This window comes from Nuphar pumila, chromosome 3 (genome assembly GCF_984573655.1).
Source record: "Nuphar pumila chromosome 3, dmNupPumi1.hap1.1, whole genome shotgun sequence".
In the NCBI taxonomy this organism is placed as follows: Eukaryota; Viridiplantae; Streptophyta; class Magnoliopsida; order Nymphaeales; family Nymphaeaceae; genus Nuphar; species Nuphar pumila.
The window spans coordinates 123,677,754-123,697,291 of NC_143251.1; the positions used below are offsets into that span (position 1 = coordinate 123,677,754).

Below are 19,538 nucleotides of genomic sequence, written 5' to 3' on the forward strand. Positions count from 1 at the left end.
GAAGGACGCAATGATGAACGATATGGATGTTTTGGTGCTCTCTTCTGTAAAAATCCGAGTCTCTAAAAGATAGATATGTGTTCGATGGAACTATCCTCCCATTGATAATGTAACTAAATACTAATATTTTTTCTATATAAATGTGATTGCAAATCATGTAAATCATGTGGATTTGTAGTAACGAAGTTACAGCGAGAATGATATGTCTTTGTTTGTATTTGTGAACGAAATCTATTTGTATTTAAGAATTTAACTCATTTTGTATTATTGTAGTAAAACCTAAAATCCTTAAACTCTCAAATTTATTTTGCGATTTTTATTTACGGAGGCTGAGCATTACAATGATTTCTGAATAGCACACATCACTTATTGCTTATAGGATTTTCATTTAAGAAGGGTGAACATTGCAAGTCTTTGTTGATCGCATACATCGCAAATCTATTTTACGATTTTCATTCATGGAGGGTGAGCATTACAACGATTTTTGAACAACACACATCACTTATCGCTTATAGGATTTTCATTTACGAAGGACGAATATTATAAGCCTTTGTTGACTGCATATATCGCAAATCTATTTTACGATTTTCATTTACGGAGGGTGAGCATTACAACGATTTCTGAATAGCACACATCACTTATCGCTTATAGGATTTTCATTTACGAAGGGCGAACATTACAAGCCTTTGTTGACTGCATACATTATAAATCTGTTTTGTGATTTTTATTTACGGAAGGTGAGCACTACAACGATTTCTGAACAACACACATCACTTATCGTTTATAGGATTATCATTTACGAAGGGCGAACATTACAAGCCTTTGTTGACCGCATACATCGTAAATCTATTTTGCGATTTTCATTTACGAAGGGTGAGCATTACAATGATTTTTGAACAACACACATCACTTATCGCTTATAGGATTTTTATTTAAGAAGGACGAATATTACAAGCCTTTTTTGACCGCATATATCGCAAATCTATTTTGCGATTTTCATTCACGGAGGGTAAGAATTACAATGATTTCTGAACAACACACATCACTTATCGCTTATAGGATTTTCATTTACGAAAGGTGAACATTACAAGCCTTTGTTGACCGCATACATCGCAAATCTATTTTACGATTTTCATTTACGGAGGGTGAGCATTACAACGATTTTTGAACATCACACATCACTTATCGCTTATAGGTTTTTCATTTACGAAGGGCGAACATTACAAGTCTTTGTTGACCGCATACATCACAAATCTATTTTGTGATTTTCATTCACGGAGGGTGAGCATTACAATGATTTCTGAACAACACACATCACTTATCGCTTATAGGATTTTTATTTACGAAGGGCGAATATTACAAGCCTTTGTTGACCGCATACATCGCAAATCTATTTTGCGATTTTCATTCATGGAGGGTGAGCATTACAATGATTTCTGAACAACACACATCTCTTATCGCTTATAGGATTTTTATTTATGAAGGGTGAACATTACAAGCCTTTGTTGACCACATACATCGCAAATCTATTTTGTGATTTTCATTCAATGAGGGTGAGCATTACAATAATTTATGAAGAACACACATCTGTAATTGCTTATAGGATTTTCATTAACGACAGCCGAACATTACAAGCATTTGTTCACCGTATACATCGCTAATCCCTTTTATGATTTTCATTTACGTAGGGTAAGCATTACAATGATTTATTAATAATATACATCTCTAATCGCGTGTTTAGTAAAATTAAAATTTTATTTCAACACAAAGCGATTTACATAATTTATATACAGTCTTACAAAATTTGTATACAAAATTTGGTATACACGGTCTACAAAATCTGTTAGAAATCTTTATACATCATATTAATCCTTGGGGGATCGCGTCGCTCGTTTCCTTGTAAGTACTCTTGCTAATTGATTATTTTTGTCTTTCGCATTTAAAAACTCAGTCGATTTTTTGTATACTTCGGTGCAGAATCCTGGTATATCATCCTGCAACAAAAATGTAATGTGAAACCAATATATAAATTGAGTCCCCAATAACAGAGGATAAAAATAACATACAACGTCGAAACCAGGTTCTCGTTCATTGTATATTGCTTCAATATACATCATTACGAATACACCACAATCGACCACATTACTTTGTAAAGGAGCATGGTCAGCACAGAGCATGAGAACAATTCTTCTCCACCATCATGCTTGTTAAGGAATACAATGTTCCAAGTAGTGGCGTTTATTAAAAACTAGAGCATGAGAACAATTCCAGAAGGATGGAGGAGGGCCAAGAAAGAGCATGGTTTCACTTTAATAAATTCATGCGCTCAGCAATTAAAATTTTCCAAAACATTGTAATAGCAAACAAGCGCCAATCTGGATACTTACCAAAAACTTGGAGATCAACACCAGCCCCATGTAAGATCACATTCACGATAAGATGAAAAATTCTCACTCTGAACCACACCCTCTCACCTCCACCCATCAACTCCCAGACCAACCAACCACCACACACTCTGCACCCCAAACCCCTAGCAGGCTCCAAACAAACATCGCACAAAGTACCATACCTCCAACCCCCACCCCACGAGAGGGTGGTGTGTGTTCTCCCCCGAAGATGACCGTTAGCTACATCTCGTGTTTCGGGGTCCTAATGAACACCATGTATAAGAGCTCGTGGAGCTCGTATCCCCATGTGTATCGACATCACTTAGCATTGGAATCTGGTGTGGTTGCAAAGACTTAAGTACCCTTTCCTGCTATTCTCGCCATGAAACGATGGTTCAAGAAAACTATAAAAATATCCTCCTTTCAAAAGAAGGGAAATGACTGTTCGAGAAAAGGACAAAAAAAGTCCTCCATCCAGAAAGTATGATGTTAATTCTTCAAAATCCAAACGTTTTACTTTCGCCCTAAGCAGTAAACTTTTGCGCCATCTGCTGTAACAGGAGCTCCCTTTGACAACGCAAACTTTGCCGTCGTCTTGAGTCAACTTGGTGAGTTTGCCAATTATATTGCACACACATGCATGCCTAAACATACCACAGTTTTTTTTTGGAACCCCCCCCCCCCCCCTCTTCTCCCAGTGATCACACATTAACTGGCCTCCGATTGGTAAAGCCCTTGAGGTCCCCCTGCCCACCGCGAATTTCACCCAGCTTCTACTTTGCACCAAGGGATGGCACCTGTGGGTTTCAAACTTGTGACATCTTGCAAACTTGGCGACATTCACAAGTGGCTCCTACCAGATGAGTGGAGCACTTGTGGGCACCACAAACATAGTCTAGTTCATCATCATGAGGTGCTTTCCTTGACCTAAAGTGTCAATGAATGAAACTTTTTTTTTTGGTAAGGCAAGTTGGGGTTCGGCAGACCCCTTACCAGTGACATTAATGCTGTAAAATTTACACATAAGAGATCATACATTTTTCTTTTCAAGAGACCGGGGGTGATCCTTCCACATTCTTTGGATACCCCATTTCTAATTTTGCTAAGAATCTTGCTGTATACTTAGAGTTAAGGATGGGTTTCTGTATAACTATTCTATCAAATCTGTACAAAAAGAGAGGCAGTGAATCATAGAGAACCACAATAGCATAATATATTGAACTGTAGACCCGTTTGTTAATCTTGCTGTATATAATTTGCTGTCAATGAATGAAACCTGCATATATTTTTGGACAGTAAGTTCTAAGAACCACAATAGCATAATATATTGAACTGTTAAATTCTCATATGGTTGTAGATGAGACCTATCCTACCCAACTGAGGAAGGGAGTGGACTGCTTCAAGGCAAAAGCATGACCAGACTTGGCAAAAGAGTTGGAGCTGCACCTACAACACTGGTCCCAATCTGGAGGATGGACAACACTTCTCTGCTGGTCGACTCCAATGGTGGGAACAATCTTTCCAAGAAATTCAACACTACGTACTTAAGTGGTCTCAATGCTACGAAGCTGCTGGTTCCGATTATGAGGTAACAGTATACGTGCAGCTTCTTAATTATATTCCACCGATGCAATTTATCAGGTCCTTTGTTATCCTTTAATATATATGTTTTTGTGAAACCTTTTACTGAGCTGCAGATGCTTTTGTGTGAAGCTGTTTTCTTTTCGGGTTAGGGTTCTTCGTTTCTTGTGCTCTCAATTCTTTTTGCTCAAAATGAAAGAGAGAAACCTAACATCTAGTAAAATATGTGGTACATATATAAGGAGTAATGCTACTGTGCTCCAGCCCACATATTAGAAATCATGGTTGTAGGTTGTATCTTCTCAATTAAACCTTATGGATGTAGTCAACATAGTTTATTTTATAGAAAATCATGCTTTGGATATTGTTTTTTTTTTACATAAAAATAAGATTTTTTAAGTCATAAAATTTGGATACATTGTGAGCCGTTGATTTTTAAATGTCTTAAAAAACATACATGTATGTTATAATCACATGTTTTCTACTAGATAATTCTCATAGATCATATCTATAAGGTTTGCTCAACAAAAAAAAGTTCAAGAAAATTGAAAATCTAAGGCTTCTATTAAGTGGGAGTAGGTACTCCGGGAGCACCTCATCATTACCAATATAAACTAGGTATCTTATAATCACATGATCCAAAACTTGTTTTTTAGTAAATAATTCTTATAGCTTATATCTATAGGGTCTCAACAACAAAAAAAAAGTCTAAGAAATTTGAAAAACTAAATGGGAGTAGGCACTTGGGGAACACCTTATCATTACCAATATATAAGAGGCTTAAGTCATGTGACTTTTTTTAATATTCAAACAGCTTGCAGTAACACAAGTGGTAGGTGAGCCAGGATCAGGTGGCACACTTTGAAGTGTCCCGCTACACCTTATGCCTCTACATCTTTGGCTGACCGTCTGTCAGTTGGGGGAGCCCAAAAGCAGATGGAGGCAGCCAGGTGCAGAGGCACACTCAAAGTGTGCCATGTGATGGCACCTGATCTTGGCTCAGTGAGAAGTATTACGGAGTACCTACTATATGTTTGTAATTTTGTTTCTTTTAGTGCAAAGTATTTTCATTTATCATTAAGAATTATCTGTTTTTTTTTATAAGCATCATTATGAATTTTCTCCCTTAAGGCATTTTTGTTCTTTTTTTTGCAAAATTTATTCATGAAAACAGTAAGTATGAGCAAGTTGTAAGCATTTTCATTTTTTAATTTTGCAAGACCAGACTTCATGAATTTTCTCCCTTGAGGCATTTTTGTTTGTCTTTTCTGTAAATTTCATTTATGAAAATGGTATCAACTCATTGTGTTTAAATCCTCATGATCCTTCTATTTTTTTGGTACACTTTTAAAAAAAATTAATATGTCAAATCTCAAGGACTTTTGTCCTTTTTGCCTCATTATCATTTATCACTTGCAGCTTCTGCTTTAATTTTACCTTTTTTGTGATTCAATGTGCATCTATCTAATCTAGCTCTTTTCACACTAAATTTTAAGCTTGCTTTTTTTGGAAAGGGTAACTAAGCTAGTGTTAGCCTGTAGTAAGTAGGGATGCACACCAGCTGAGTTTGAACCGAGCCTGGGCGCTGTTCGAACTGGGCTTGGTTCAAAATGTCTTTGTCCAAGTTTGGCTCGATAGCTCGTTTGAGCTTCGTAGATGGTTCAAGATCAGCTCATTTACAAAACAGGTGAGCCAAAGCTGATCTTTAACCGAGCCAAACCTGAGCCAACTCGGTTCTGTGCATCCCTGGTAGCAGGTAGAAGTTCATGATTCTTAGTGTGGCTGCTGATCACTTTTCTATTTATGCATTATTCTATTTATTTATATGAAATTAATCTATACAATTGTCACTAGAAAATTTATTATGATAGGCAATTCCATTATTGTGAACTGAAGCTTCACTTTTTGTAATAAGCTCTCAAAGAAACTGATTATTTTCCTCTTTCAGATCATTTTTGGAGTTGAGAGTTTTGGTTTTGTGATGTTCATATTATACAATACATTTTTTTTTATGATTGGAGGAAAAGGATTCATGTGGAAGACCCAAAATGAATTTCTTTTTTGGTTCATATCGCTGACCCTAATTGTTTTGGGATGAAGGCGTAGTTGTTGCATTCACATGGAGAACCGCCCCCAAGAACAAAAACCTAGCCGCACTGGCTTTGCCTGCCATACTTATGGTCGCCGACCTGGCAACGTAAAACTCTGTGGGCTTACCACTTTCCCCAAGAGGGTCGCCACGCTTCGGCTTGCGCAATGGGTGCTCTGTAACAAATATCACAAGATTTATAAAAATCTCATGATAATATCGCGAGAAATTGCCTGAAAGTTTAAAATGGTAATTTCTCCTGAGATTTTGAAACCGCGACAAATATCATGATATTTACGGTTTTAGCATACATTTATTGTGATATTTTTATTTTTAATTGTATCTTATTTCTGTTTTCTTATAAAAATAATTTTTTATATTTTTTATTGCTGAGATTTTGCCAAAAAATGCAAGATTTATGAAAAATTTCAAAATCTCCTGAGTTTTTGACTCCAGAGACTATACCTGCCTAGCGGCCTAAGCCCCATCCCACTAAGCCAAACCCCTTTGGGGCATATTACTATACATCACAATCATGTTTTGGAGGAAATGACTCATGTTATTTAACACACATATATCACATCTAAAGGGTCAGATGTGCCAAAAAATATAAAAAATAAAAACTGTTGTATTTTTTATTAGAGAGTTCCTTACTCACAATATATATATATATATATATATATATATATATATATATATATATATATATATATATATATATATATTTATTTTTTTTGTGCGGACTATTGAAATGGTCGGGTCAGGCCCGATACTTATGGAACTCCGGCTACACAATGCAGCTAAACTTGACCCATCTCGGGTTGAGTACGTGAATACTCATCGGGTACCCGTTCTGGTGTCAAACTCTGCCTATGCACCGGTCGAGCACTTGCAAATGATGGATCCAATTGAACTCGTGGTAATTCTTTTCATGAAACCACTCCACTACAGTTGTACAAGTTTGGAAAGTGACATAAAGTGATTTTCGATGTACAAAATCTATATAACTATTAGGGGTGTCAACGGGTTGGGTTTACCCAGACCCGACCCATACCAAACCCTCTAGGGTCCGGTAATGGTGATAAATAAGAAGACCCGGGTCCGGACCTGAAGGTCTGATTAATACATGGTTTGGGTATAGTTTGTGAAATTTTATATCAGACCCGGACCCGACCCAAGTTCCAATTAAGACCTGCAATTTTTAATGTAAAAATTTATAAAAAAATAACGATTTAACAAGCAGAGCCGTACCTGTGTTTTATGGGGCCTGAGGCGGAGGGAAAAAATGGCCCCCCTATTAATAGTAGGAGTTCGGGGGGGGGGGGCAGCGCCTCCGATTTTTTTTTAAAAGAATCAAAATAACAATAAAATTTGCATTCATATTAAATAAATATAATATTTCAAATATTTATATTATATTAAATAAAAATATATAAAATATTTATATAAAATACCTAAACAATACTCATTGGCCTTAAAAATGGGCCCCTAAATTTTTTTTGGGCCCAGGGGCCCTGAGGCCCAAGCCTCATTGGCCTCTTTACAGGTCCGGCTCTGTTAACAAGTATGACCCGGGTCTGGTTCATGTAGTTTTTATCGGGTCCGGGTATGGTTTCTTTTATGGTGGGTCTGATTAGCCCCGAGTCCAGACCCATACCATACCCAACAATCAGGGCCAGGTCTGGTTTCACAGAACCAAACCCGACCTGTTGACACCCCTAACAACTATACATCATTGAAAAGTAAAATTAGTACGTGGTCTAAATATGAGATATAATTGTGTAGACATAATTAAGAATGTCTAAGACACAAAAAATAAACAATATTTAATAAGAACTTTATCCAAAAACTGATTAAAGAAAATAAGAGTATTGTTTTTTGGATAACCGGGGAAAACAATTATGCTCAGTCACAGGCTCATTGGTCAAAAAACCCTAAGTCCCTTTTGCACACTTACAAGTACGCTCAGATTCGAGTTTCGAACTTGTGATTTGGTGTCATTTACAATTAACACTACCAAATGAGCGGAGCCTTCATGGGGCAAAATTAAACATAATTGTTAGAATAAAAATATATAAAGGTGAATTCTTACTGCAACTTTAAGAATTGAATTAATTAAATGCATATTCATGATTTTTAGAAGGATGTGAATATTAAAACTTCATGAATTACGGCCGGTATCTTGGCAGCATAAAACTCCGTGAGCTTACCTCTTACCCCGAAGGGAGTCGCCACACTCGGCTTGTGTAAGGAGTGACTCCCATGAGATTTGAACCTAGATTGCCGGTGGTGTATGCCTCATCCCACTATGCCAAACCCATTTAGGGAAGAGCTGAATATGTTGATCCCTCATCAAATTGATATTGATATAAAAATCATAATAAAAAATATTAAATCCAAAAGAAATGAAAAATGCTGATTCTTCAAATGCATACATATATATTTTTTAATAAAAATAAAAATTTACTATATGGCCGTAAGATTGATCTTCATATGGATCACAATTAATGAAGATAAAAATACTAGCAACCATGAAAAATGCCAATTCTCATGGAAGTGACCATTTGAGTACATTCAGGGTTTGTTTGATGGTTTGTTCAGGATACGACGAAATGAACAAAAAAGACAGGTTTTGTTTGTTCCGTAACAATTGTACCAAGTCCAACATTTGTTTGTATTTGACTCGAATGTTGTGTTTCAAATGTCTGTTGTTTGATAATGATCTGCGAACAACTTGGACAAACATGAATAATGGTCGGATTACTTCATTTTGGATCATATGACCCGATCCACGCAACCATATGAGTGTTTTAACATGTTTATTATGGATTTTAATTTTGAATATAAATATCAGATTGGATCTAAAAACTAAAAAAATGTTTAAAATTTTGGTAATTTTAAAAAACAAGAATTGATATTTTTTTATATATAAATAATTTAGTAAGTGTCTTATTAGATCTAATTATGAAAGTTTATCAAAAAATTATAAATTTTAGCTCCAAATATGGATCTCAAACTGGATCCAAGCATGAAAAGATGTTTAAATTTTGGATAATTTGAGAAAAAACAAGAGTTCAGTTTTTTTAATATACAAACCAAAAAAACTAAATAAATCATAAAACCTTAAAATGCAAATAAATAAATCATAAATAATCAAAAGCCCTAATAAAATTAAATAACAAAATACCTATTTAAAGATATTTGATTCAAAGCCTAATCAATGAAAATTAAAGAAAAATCTTAATTAAAAAAAATAAAAATAAAAAGAAGAAGAAGAAGAAAAATAAAAAGAGAAGAAGAAGAAGAAAATCAAATAAAATATACAAAAAAAGCTCTAATCAAGAAGAATAAAGGAAGCTCCTCTGGCCGCCTTCACACCCGCCGGTCCCTTAGCCTAGCCGATGCACAGGAGAGAGAGAGAGGGAGAGAGAGAGGGAGAGAGAGAGTTGGGCACACACCCCGTCAATGTGTGTGTGTGTGTGTTTTAATTGTTCCCCCATCCCTGTCTTCACAATAAAAGGTGAAACTAAAATAACACATTTTTATGAACGCGACAGACGACATTTCAGATGTTCACCGCGTCCAACATTTGTTAAAAACATATATATATATATATATATATATATATATATATATATATATATATATATTTTTTTTTTTTTTTGAGATTTTTTTTCATGTGCAATGCATGGAGCGCACCATAGAGCACGCACAAATGTTTCGGCTACCCACCAAAGAAATTGTGATAGTACCATTTTTGAGAAAACGAGTCATATGTTCCGACCTGGTGACCCACTTTCTCAAATGGGCAACAACTCTCTCAACTAGCCACCACATTCTCAGAAGTGGTTGGGTTGGGCTTCTTTTGTCCGAAACCTGATAAAGTAGTGGTTTCTGAGATGTTTGTAAACATACCATTGACGTTTGATTAATTCCCATGGAATGGAAGGGGAGTGCCTTTCGTGGGGAAGGGCATGGATTTTTAAAAGCTCATGCAAGCTCGGCTCTTTCATGTGGTGGGAATGTTTATCCATGAAAAGGGGAAGTTGTGAGAAAAAACTGAGATCAACTTGTGCCAGCGTAACATTTTTCCATCGCTATCGATAGATGTTTCTTTCATCTGTGGTGTGGAAAGGAATGTCGGCTCATCATTTTTCTTATGAAAACTACATAAAACAAACAGACCCTGGATTAAGTTTACTTGAAACTTGTTTCACATGGATTGACTTTGGCTGACAGCAGCCAAACTAATATCTACATACTTAGCTGACCAAATCTCTTTTTTTTTTTTTTGGACAGAGAAAGCTGGGGTTAGTCAGACCTCCCTACCAATTATACAACCATACCATTTGGGGTTCCTACTTGCAACGTCCCAACCATAGTGACAAAAGTTAAAACGACAAAATCTTGTGAGTCAAAACCTCGGGAGATTTTGAAAATTTTCATCAATCTTGCATTTTTTTGGCAAAATCTTGGCAATAAAAAATAATTCAAAAAATATAAAAAAATAATTTTTATAAGAAAATATAAATAAAACACAATTACAAATAAAAATCTTACGATAAATATCTGCTAAAACAGTACATACGGAGATATTTGTCACGGTTTGAAAATTTCATGAGAAATTTCCGTTTTAAACTTTCAGGCAATTTCTCGCGATATTATTGCGAGATTTTTTTTTATAAATCTCGTGATATTTGTTACAGAGGTCCCAACACAAGGCGACGCACACTAACTGCTCCTGCCAGACAAGAGAAGACCCCGTTGGTCTTAGCTGACCAAATATCGGTCTCACATACTTGGTTAATCTTATTTTAAATCCCAAACCTGAATCCGAATTGCCGCAACTGGATGGTACCCGATCCAGCTTAGTCGGACCAGGCCAGCTATGGATCCATCTGCTGGTAAGGCATTACCATCCGATGATCTGGAACCAACAACCTTTACAAATATAAGCTGCAGAAGAAATGTGGTGCCCTTATTTTGGGCCCGGCGTGGATCTTGACCTGAGCTTGATTAAAGCTACAAGAGGTTGGAGATGGGCCCACTTTGATTGATCCGGCCCATACTTCGTCTCAGGCTCACCTTCTCATTTTGTCAACGGCAAAAAAGTGGAACTAGATAAAAACACAAACGTGAATCTGATCTGAACCAATGTCGGTGAGTAAAAAATCTGGATTTTCTCAGGAAAGTATAACATGTATCAAAATATAAAATATGGCACATATAAAAATATAAATAATACAAAGACACTGCAAAATGTATTTGGGTAATTTGTATATAGTTGCCTACCACAATGCAAATTTACAATTAACTGCTTCACGTTTTAAATATCTAATTTAGGCACTAAATTTTTAAGAAATTGCTCAAATGATCGCCTGAGTTGCTTTTTATTCACCTAATTCAAGCTACAATTGAAAATGATCATTTTTTTTAGTTACTGAATGACATTCTTAGGGATGGCAGTAGACCGGGGGAAATGGGTACCCGACCCGCTTTGCCCCTGTTTGGACTGGGGATGGAGGACATGAAACAGGTATGAAGGTGGGATGGAGGTTAAAATCAAAACCCATGCAAAGATGGTGGTGGCGATGGACTTACTCTTTCCTCCATTTCCGCCTTGCCCCCTCCACAATCCTTCTTTAGAGATGGCAATGGACCCAGGGGAAACGGAGACTCGCTCCGCTTCACCCTGTTTGGACCGGGCATGGAGGCGGGGATGGAGGTTAAAATTCAAACCCGTGCAAGGATGAAAGCGAGAATGAAGGTCCGGATTTTGAGATGGAGCGAGGGTGGAGACCTTGTCCCCGGCCGGGTCTACTGCCATCCCTAGTCATTCTTGTCTGTTTTGTAGCCATGCTTAAGGGTAAATAAGTCATTTTAAAGAAAAAAAAGCAACCCTGATGGTAATTAGAGCAATAAAAAAAATAAAAATTAATATTACATGGGGTATGGGTTATGTCTGTGTCACGAATATCACTGAAATCTTGAAAACTGCCGTGATTTTTTACAAGGCTGAAAAATTACTGAAATGTGCGATATTTTCAACATGTTGCTTATTTTGATAATATCGCTGTTTTATTTTGATATTAAAGAGATTAGAACAATTTTTATAATACTTCTATATAATTTACATTTTTTATTTTTTATACATTTTATATTTTAATATGTGCCAATCTTTCTAAAAAATTTCTCAAGAAAGTCCCGTTTTCCAAAATATCACGAGGTTGCCTTCACGAGGACATTTCTGAGAAAGAGATTCGTGAGTTTGATCTGATCCAAATTCCAACACGGTTGTGGTTCTGCATGAGACAATAGGTTTGTTGGATCAAAACCCAGATCCAAAACCAGCACCTCAAGTATCAGATTTTGGTCTGGATCCAGTTTAGATCCGACCCATTGACAGACCCGGACAAAGTCGTGTGCACGTGAAGCACAAAGAGCATGAAAATTTCCTTGAACCTTCCTATTTCCTATAATCCTTACTGCGCCAAATTTAAATCCCAAAAGTCACAGACCACATCTTTTATCGGTTGATTGACAGAAATCAATATATATATATATATATATATATATATATATATAGAGAGAGAGAGAGAGAGAGAGAGAGTATATATAGATATATATATAAAGAAAAAGAGACGAGTCTGTGTTGTATAGAATCGGAGTCTGAGTCGATTCTAAGAGTAATCCGAGTCAATTACTGCAACTTCCCAAATTAAGAAATATATGTGCATTTAGTCAATCACGAGTCACGACTTCGGTGGCTTGACCAATTTCCACTCGAATTTATTGATCCGATCAGGGTAGCCCAAGAAGGCTCGTACTAAACCCCAACAGAATCGCCCCAAGAGAGGTTGGCATAGTGGGGTGGTAAACAAGCCAAACAAACCAAGCTCGGCTCATTTTTATGACAAGCTAAGTTGGGTTTGAGCTCATGAGTTAAAATGAGTTAGAGAAAAAATATAATTTTTAAATTAAAATTTATTTAATTTGAACTCTAAACTTAAAACTTATGAATCAAACTCAAAATACACTGTTTCCAATTGTAAGTAATAGAATTTAAACTCTAAACTTAGTGCTTGTAAGCCAGATATGATGTAATTTTTACTAGTAAACGAGCTTAGAGCCAAGCACTCACTGTTTGTGTTTGAGTCCCACATGGCACAAATTGCCCTCGATCAGGCCTTGGGCCCCACAACTGACAGACCATGTCTTCAAGACTTCGGGTGATTAATGCACAAATACTTGTGCAATCATATTGCCCCTGATCTTTTCTTTCTAGCAAAGAAACCCGGTCAACCACGTCCTACTTTTTAACCACACCGGGTCGGACGGAACCAGCAGGCCCGAGTCGAATCGGAAAATACCGATCCTTTTATTCACCCGAGTCTCTTAATATGGTTACAAAAGGATGGTGAGGGTGGTACGGATTCATACGCGTGAAGAAGAAGAAGAAGAAGAAGAGGAAGAGGAAGAGGAAGAGGAAGGGAAAGGTGATTTTTTTTTAACAATATTGATATTTATATGAGTGTGATGATAGTAACAAAAAAACACACATAAAAAATAAGAATAAGAGATCCAGTTTTGCAAGTGCTATCTTCTTCGCAATCTTTTTTCTCTTCTCTCTCTCTCTGCTTGATAGCTCGTCGGCCGCCGGGGAGATCACGATCGGAAGACGCCGGAATTTGACGCGGATTTCATGTGAGTCCCTTTTTCCGATGTCTGAATGAGAAAAAAAGAATGTCTTTTTGTTTAGCCCATTCTTTGAGTGTGATCTTGCATGTGTTTGGGGGAAATTAAGGTATTTGGTGGAAAGAAACGGAATTTTTGTGATTTGGGATTTTCCCTTTTTTGTTGGTTCTGTGATTGCCTTGTCGCGGGTTTGGGCTGATCAGGCGTGCGATTTCCCGATCAAAGGCACGTCTTTTAGGGTTTGGAAACTTTTTTTTTTTTTGGGGGGGGGGGGGATGTGTTGAAGATTAGGGTTTGGATGAGGGATTGGGTATCTAGGTTTGGTTCCTGGTTAGGGTTTGGCGTTCTCCTTTTTTTGTTATTCATCGTCACCGTTGACGAGTCTAGGGTTTGGTTTTTCTGGATGGGTTGGTATAGATCAGGCGAAAACCATGTAGGCTTAATCTGTTTTTGGGGGAGTGTAGTTGGAGTGGGTAATAGGTGGTTGGATTCAAAATGGTTTCCGATTATCCGATTGGGCGCATCTTTACGGAGTTCCTTTGCTTACCAATTCTGAATTAGAGTTTCAGTGGGCGTGGATTGTGTTAACTGTGTTGATAGGGTTTCTTCTGGTTCATATCTGTTTCATCGGTTTGTAATTGTTGTTATCTTCTGATTGTCTGTTGCTTTTGTTACCGAGTCTCCCTTTGGACTGGTTTATGATTGGTAGTGCATTGCGTACTATGCGTATTTTTTCTAATTTTCTTTATTGGTGTTCGATTTAAGGGATTATGTAGAGTACTTTTTGTGTTCCGTCCCTTTTTATTGCATTAACTTGTTTGGAAGTTTTGTTGGATAATAGTTTTTTATGGTTAGTTTTTCAATTGTTGTGTGCCAGTCTGTAAATCAGGTGCATACTTGACTTTTTTCTTGTTACTGTATCATGAAATTCAAGATTTGAATTGTTCATATGTTCTTTTCTCCTCAAATGACCTGTATTCTTGTTTGCCTAATTTTGTCTCCAAAAGGTGTATAGCAGCTATAGCCCAACATGAGTATCTTTTCTTTGCTTTAATCCAGATTTGTTTCATACCATCATGCTTTTTTTTCTTTTTCTTTTCTTTTTTTCTCTTCTGGTTTGTATTTTTGAGTAATATCAGCTCGTCTTTCAGATAAACAATGGCAATGGAAGTGACCCAGATCCTTTTAAACGCCCAGTCCATCGATGGTAATGTGCGAAAGCATGCTGAGGAAAGTCTTAAGCATTTTCAAGAGCAGAACTTTCCTAGTTTTTTGTTATCTCTCTCTGGAGAATTAGCCAATGATGAAAAACCTGTGGACAGCCGTAAACTTGCTGGTCTGATTCTGAAGAACGCATTGGATGCCAAAGAACTGCACCGGAAAGCTGAGTTGGTTCAAAGATGGCTGTCCCTAGATGCATCAGTGAAGGCTCAAATCAAGGGGTGCTTGCTTAGGACCCTTAGTTCACGTGCACTCGATGCCCGATCTACTGCATCACAGGTCATTGCCAAGATTGCAGGCATCGAGTTGAGAAACAGCCAGTGGCATGAGCTTGTAAGGACACTTACATCGAATATTTCAGGCCTACAGGCTCAGGTCCCTGGTCATGTCAAGCAGGCCACTCTGGAGACTCTTGGGTATTTGTGTGAAGAAATTTCCCCTGAAATACTTGTGCAAGATGAAGTAAATTCAATACTTACAGCTGTTGTTCAGGGTATGAATTCTACAGAGGGCAATGACATCCGGCTTGCTGCCACTCGTGCACTTTATAATGCCTTGAGCTTTGCCAGGACAAATTTTGAGAATGATATGGAAAGGGACTACATCATGAGGGTTGTCTGCGAGGCAACTCTGTCTCCAGAAGTGAAGATCCGTCTGGCCGCATTCGAATGCCTGGTTTCCATTTCATCAATGTACTACGATAAGATTGCTTCTTACGTACAAGATGTGTTCAATATCACTGCAAAGGCTGTGAAGGAAGATGAAGATCCTGTAGCTCTTCAGGCTATTGAATTTTGGAGTTCTATATGTGATGAGGAGATTGATATATTGGAAGAATACGGAGGTGATTTTAGTGGAGACTCTGATGTTCCTTGCTTTTATTTTATCAAGCAAGCACTTCCTGCACTGGTTCCCATGTTGTTGGAGACACTTTTGAAGCAGGAGGAAGACCAGGATCAGGATGAAGGGGCGTGGAATCTCTCAATGGCTGGGGGAACATGCTTGGGATTGGTTGCGCGGACGGTTGGAGATGATATCGTCCCACTTGTGATGCCATTTGTTGAAGAGAACATCTCAAAACCAGAATGGAGACAAAGGGAAGCAGCCACTTATGCATTTGGTTCTATTCTAGAGGGTCCATCTCCAGACAAGCTCACTCCGCTTGTCAACCTTGCCCTGGAGTTCCTGCTTCATGCTATGAAGGATGAGAACAATCATGTAAAAGATACCACTGCCTGGACCCTGGGCAGAATCTTTGAGTTCCTTCATGGTATGGAGACCCCTGTGATTACACAGTCAAACTTCCCTCACATCCTCTCGGTTCTGGTTGAGGGTATGAAAGATGTCCCAAATGTTGCCGAAAAGGTGTGTGGTGCCCTGTATTTTCTTGCTCAAGGTTCTGATGATGTGGGCACCTCTTCTCTGTTAACACCTTTCTTTCAAAACGTTGTTGAGGCTCTTCTTAATACTGTTCATAGAGAAGATGCGGGAGAATCTCGCTTACGCACCTCTGCTTATGAGACACTGAATGAAGTTGTTAGGTGTTCAACAGAAGAGACTGGTCCCACTGTGATGCAGCTTATTCCCCTCTTTTTGATGGAACTTAACCAGACCCTCGAGATCCAAAAACTTTCGTCAGAGGAGAGAGAGAAACAGAATGAATTACAGGGTCTTCTTTGTGGGTGCTTACAGGTCATTATCCAGAAGCTGGGTGCTTCAGAAACTACAAAGTATGGTCTGTTGCAGTATGCAGATCAGATGATGGCTCTCTTCCTCAGAGTGTTTGCATGTAGAAGTGCCACAGTTCATGAGGAGGCAATGCTTGCTATTGGTGCTCTTGCATATGCAACAGGAGCTGACTTTGACAAGTATATGCCAGAATTCTATCCATATCTGGAAATGGGTCTTCAGAATTTTGAAGAATACCAAGTGTGTGCCATTACAGTTGGTGTGGTTGGTGATATATGTAGAGCTTTGGATGAGAAGGTATTCCGTTACTGTGATGGAATTATGACCCAGCTTCTAAAGGACTTGTCAAGCAATCAACTGCATCGTTCTGTGAAGCCACCAATCTTCTCATGTTTTGGGGATATAGCATTGGCCATAGGTGAGAATTTCGAGAAATATTTAATCTATTCCATGCCCATGCTCCAAAGTGCAGCAGAACTGTCATTACAACCTGCAAGTGCTGATGATGAAACTGAGTACAACAATCAATTAAGAAATGGGATCTTGGAAGCATACTCGGGGATATTTCAAGGTTTCAAGAATTCTCCCAAAACTCAGCTGCTGATGCCCTATGCACCTCATATCCTCCAATTTTTGGACAACATATATCAAGAAAAAGACATGTGAGTATTGTTCATGTTTTCCACCTATTGTTGGTTACTCCCTTCTTTTTCATGTGTTTGTGGGCAAATTACTGAATGTATCCTGCAATTTGTCTTGCAGGGACGACGTGGTGACGAAGGCTGCAGTTGGTGTTCTTGGGGACTTGGCAGACACGTTAAGTGCCAATGCTGCTCCTTTGCTCCGACAGTCATTGTTTTGCAAGGATTTTGTTGATGAATGCTTATCATCCGATGATCACTTGATTAAAGAGACTGCTCAGTGGGTGCATATGACTGTGAGCAGGGTTGTTTCAGGTTGATGGTAATTGATATGCTTGTAATGCTAACTAGTCCATGCATTTGGTTGCGTCGTGTCTGGTCGGGGGATTGCATACATGCATGTGTCGGTTGCCTTGCTCTCATAAAGGTTGGCAGCAGTGTCGGAGGTCCTCAAGGTGAAGGGCTTCTATGTCAGCATTGTCGGAGTTGGAGTTGGAGTTGGAGTTGGAGTTGGAAGTTGGAGTTGGAGTTGGAGTTGGAGTCGGAGTCGGAGTCGGAGTCGGAGTTGGAAGTTGGAGTCGGGTTTCGTCGGAGGCAGTCAAGTTATCATTGATAACCTGCCACCACTAATTTTATCATTGCAACATGAGCTTGCAAAATGGGTCACAGGTCGGTACACCGGTCTTCTGGGAAGTGAGCAGAAGTTGGCTGCTCTGTATGTCAATGTTCACAGATGCAGCTTTTTTCTTCACATCCTGTCATCGTCAGAAATACATTAACTGAGTCGCTGTGGCATTGGATATGCTCTCCAACTCTTGACATACCTCAAGAAGTTCAGTGCGCCTTGATGTGCTAAGAAAGAGGGCAATTCAGGCTGATCTGTTCATCAATTGGGTAAATGGGAACCTTTGTTCTGCCATGGCTTCTGCATATTTCTAAAGTTTTTTATTAGTATCTGTCTTGCATTATTTCATACAGTCTGTCGATGTCCGTCGTGTACTTGCATGTATAGCATTCTGTTCTTTCAGGTCATACTCTTGTATAAAACTCTCTGGAACCGGCTTCCAGATTGCCTCGGCAGGTCATCACATATATTTGTCATGCAGTCTTTTTTTGTAATACATGTATTTGCACACTTCAGGCACTAATGGTCCTTTTAGTCTGTTGGTCCTTGTTCGTGTTTGTTTAAACCGTGTGTTTGTCTCTGAACATGCTTGTTGCATGCGATTGCGTCTGCATTCTTGCATGTGTTTGCTTTTGTTTGCGTGTGTGATTTGCATGTCTTCTTCGTCTGTTGCTTAGTTCTCTGTTTTTTTTTCCTCATTGCATCCCATCTTTTTCTTATTTTCTTTAATTTCCAAGCTTTGGAAATCAGAGAATATGTCAAAAGGGTTATGACTATGAAAAAGGAGAGAAATTGGACGCCTGGTTGGGGTCAGATTTTGGGGTTATGTACGATTGTAATTCTTCAGATTCGATCAGATATTCGTTTCTTACATTTGAATGTGTTTAATCAGGCATTTATGTTGCTCTTTGGTACAATTTTCTTCTCCATTGTATTCTGTTTTTTTGGGCAGATGCATTGTGAAGATCGTTTGTCTGGTTGATTTGCCAAACACTGACATGCCACGTTTTTGGGAACAAACTAATTTTGGTATTCTGTTGGGACGAATATAGATGTTGTGCATTTGGGCCAATGAGCTTGTGGCTCTATAGTTTCTCTCATGATTGATTGGATTGCTTTTCTGAGGCCTCCTTTTTTTTTCCCTCTGTTTTGATGCTCGTCGATCTCGGTTTGGTATTCTTTCATAATCACCAGTATCCAGAAAGACCAGAACTGGCTGGTATAGAGTCTGTAGACCATAGTTACCGGAAGCTTTTAATATTTTCATGAGCTCGTTTCTCAAGGAGTCAAGAGGCTCTTGGGAATATGAAATCATGTGGCTTTTTCTCCCTTTCAAAACTTTGTGGGAAGCTAGCTTCCAAAGAACGGACAGCTTGGCGCTTTTAATATAAAAATTGCAACTTTCTTGGTATTGAAAACTCGCTGTTTTTCATTTTTAAAATTATGTATATAATTCATATTATGATGACATTTTTTTGTTAAAAAACTTAAAAAGTTGTGTTTAAAGTTTAGACTACTTATTCAATTTATAGTCACTATAATATGAGAACTGGAAATACGAGAAATAAAGTGTGAACCCTGATTTTCATGAATTTTTATTTTTTTTTCTC

General features: G+C 38.0%; 1 protein-coding gene across 1 annotated transcript; it reads left to right on the forward strand.

The window, feature by feature from the left end:
• Positions 1–13,513: 13,513 nt before the first annotated feature.
• Positions 13,514–18,451, forward strand: LOC149843599 (importin subunit beta-1-like). The gene is made up of 3 exons (XM_089999955.1): positions 13,514–13,761; positions 14,904–17,324; positions 17,425–18,451. The coding sequence occupies exons 2-3, from the start codon at positions 14,911–14,913 to the stop codon at positions 17,621–17,623; spliced, it is 2,613 nt and encodes an 870-aa protein (XP_089856081.1). The 5' UTR covers positions 13,514–13,761; positions 14,904–14,910; the 3' UTR covers positions 17,624–18,451.
• Positions 18,452–19,538: the final 1,087 nt, after the last annotated feature.

Bases quoted from the DNA above. Each gene is read 5' to 3' on its own strand.
- LOC149843599 (XM_089999955.1), top strand. From the start codon at position 14,911: ATGGCAATGGAAGTGACCCAGATCCTTTTAAACGCCCAGTCCATCGAT. The intron at 17,325-17,424 runs GTGAGTATTGTT...TTTGTCTTGCAG, and splicing joins ATATATCAAGAAAAAGACAT to GGACGACGTGGTGACGAAGG.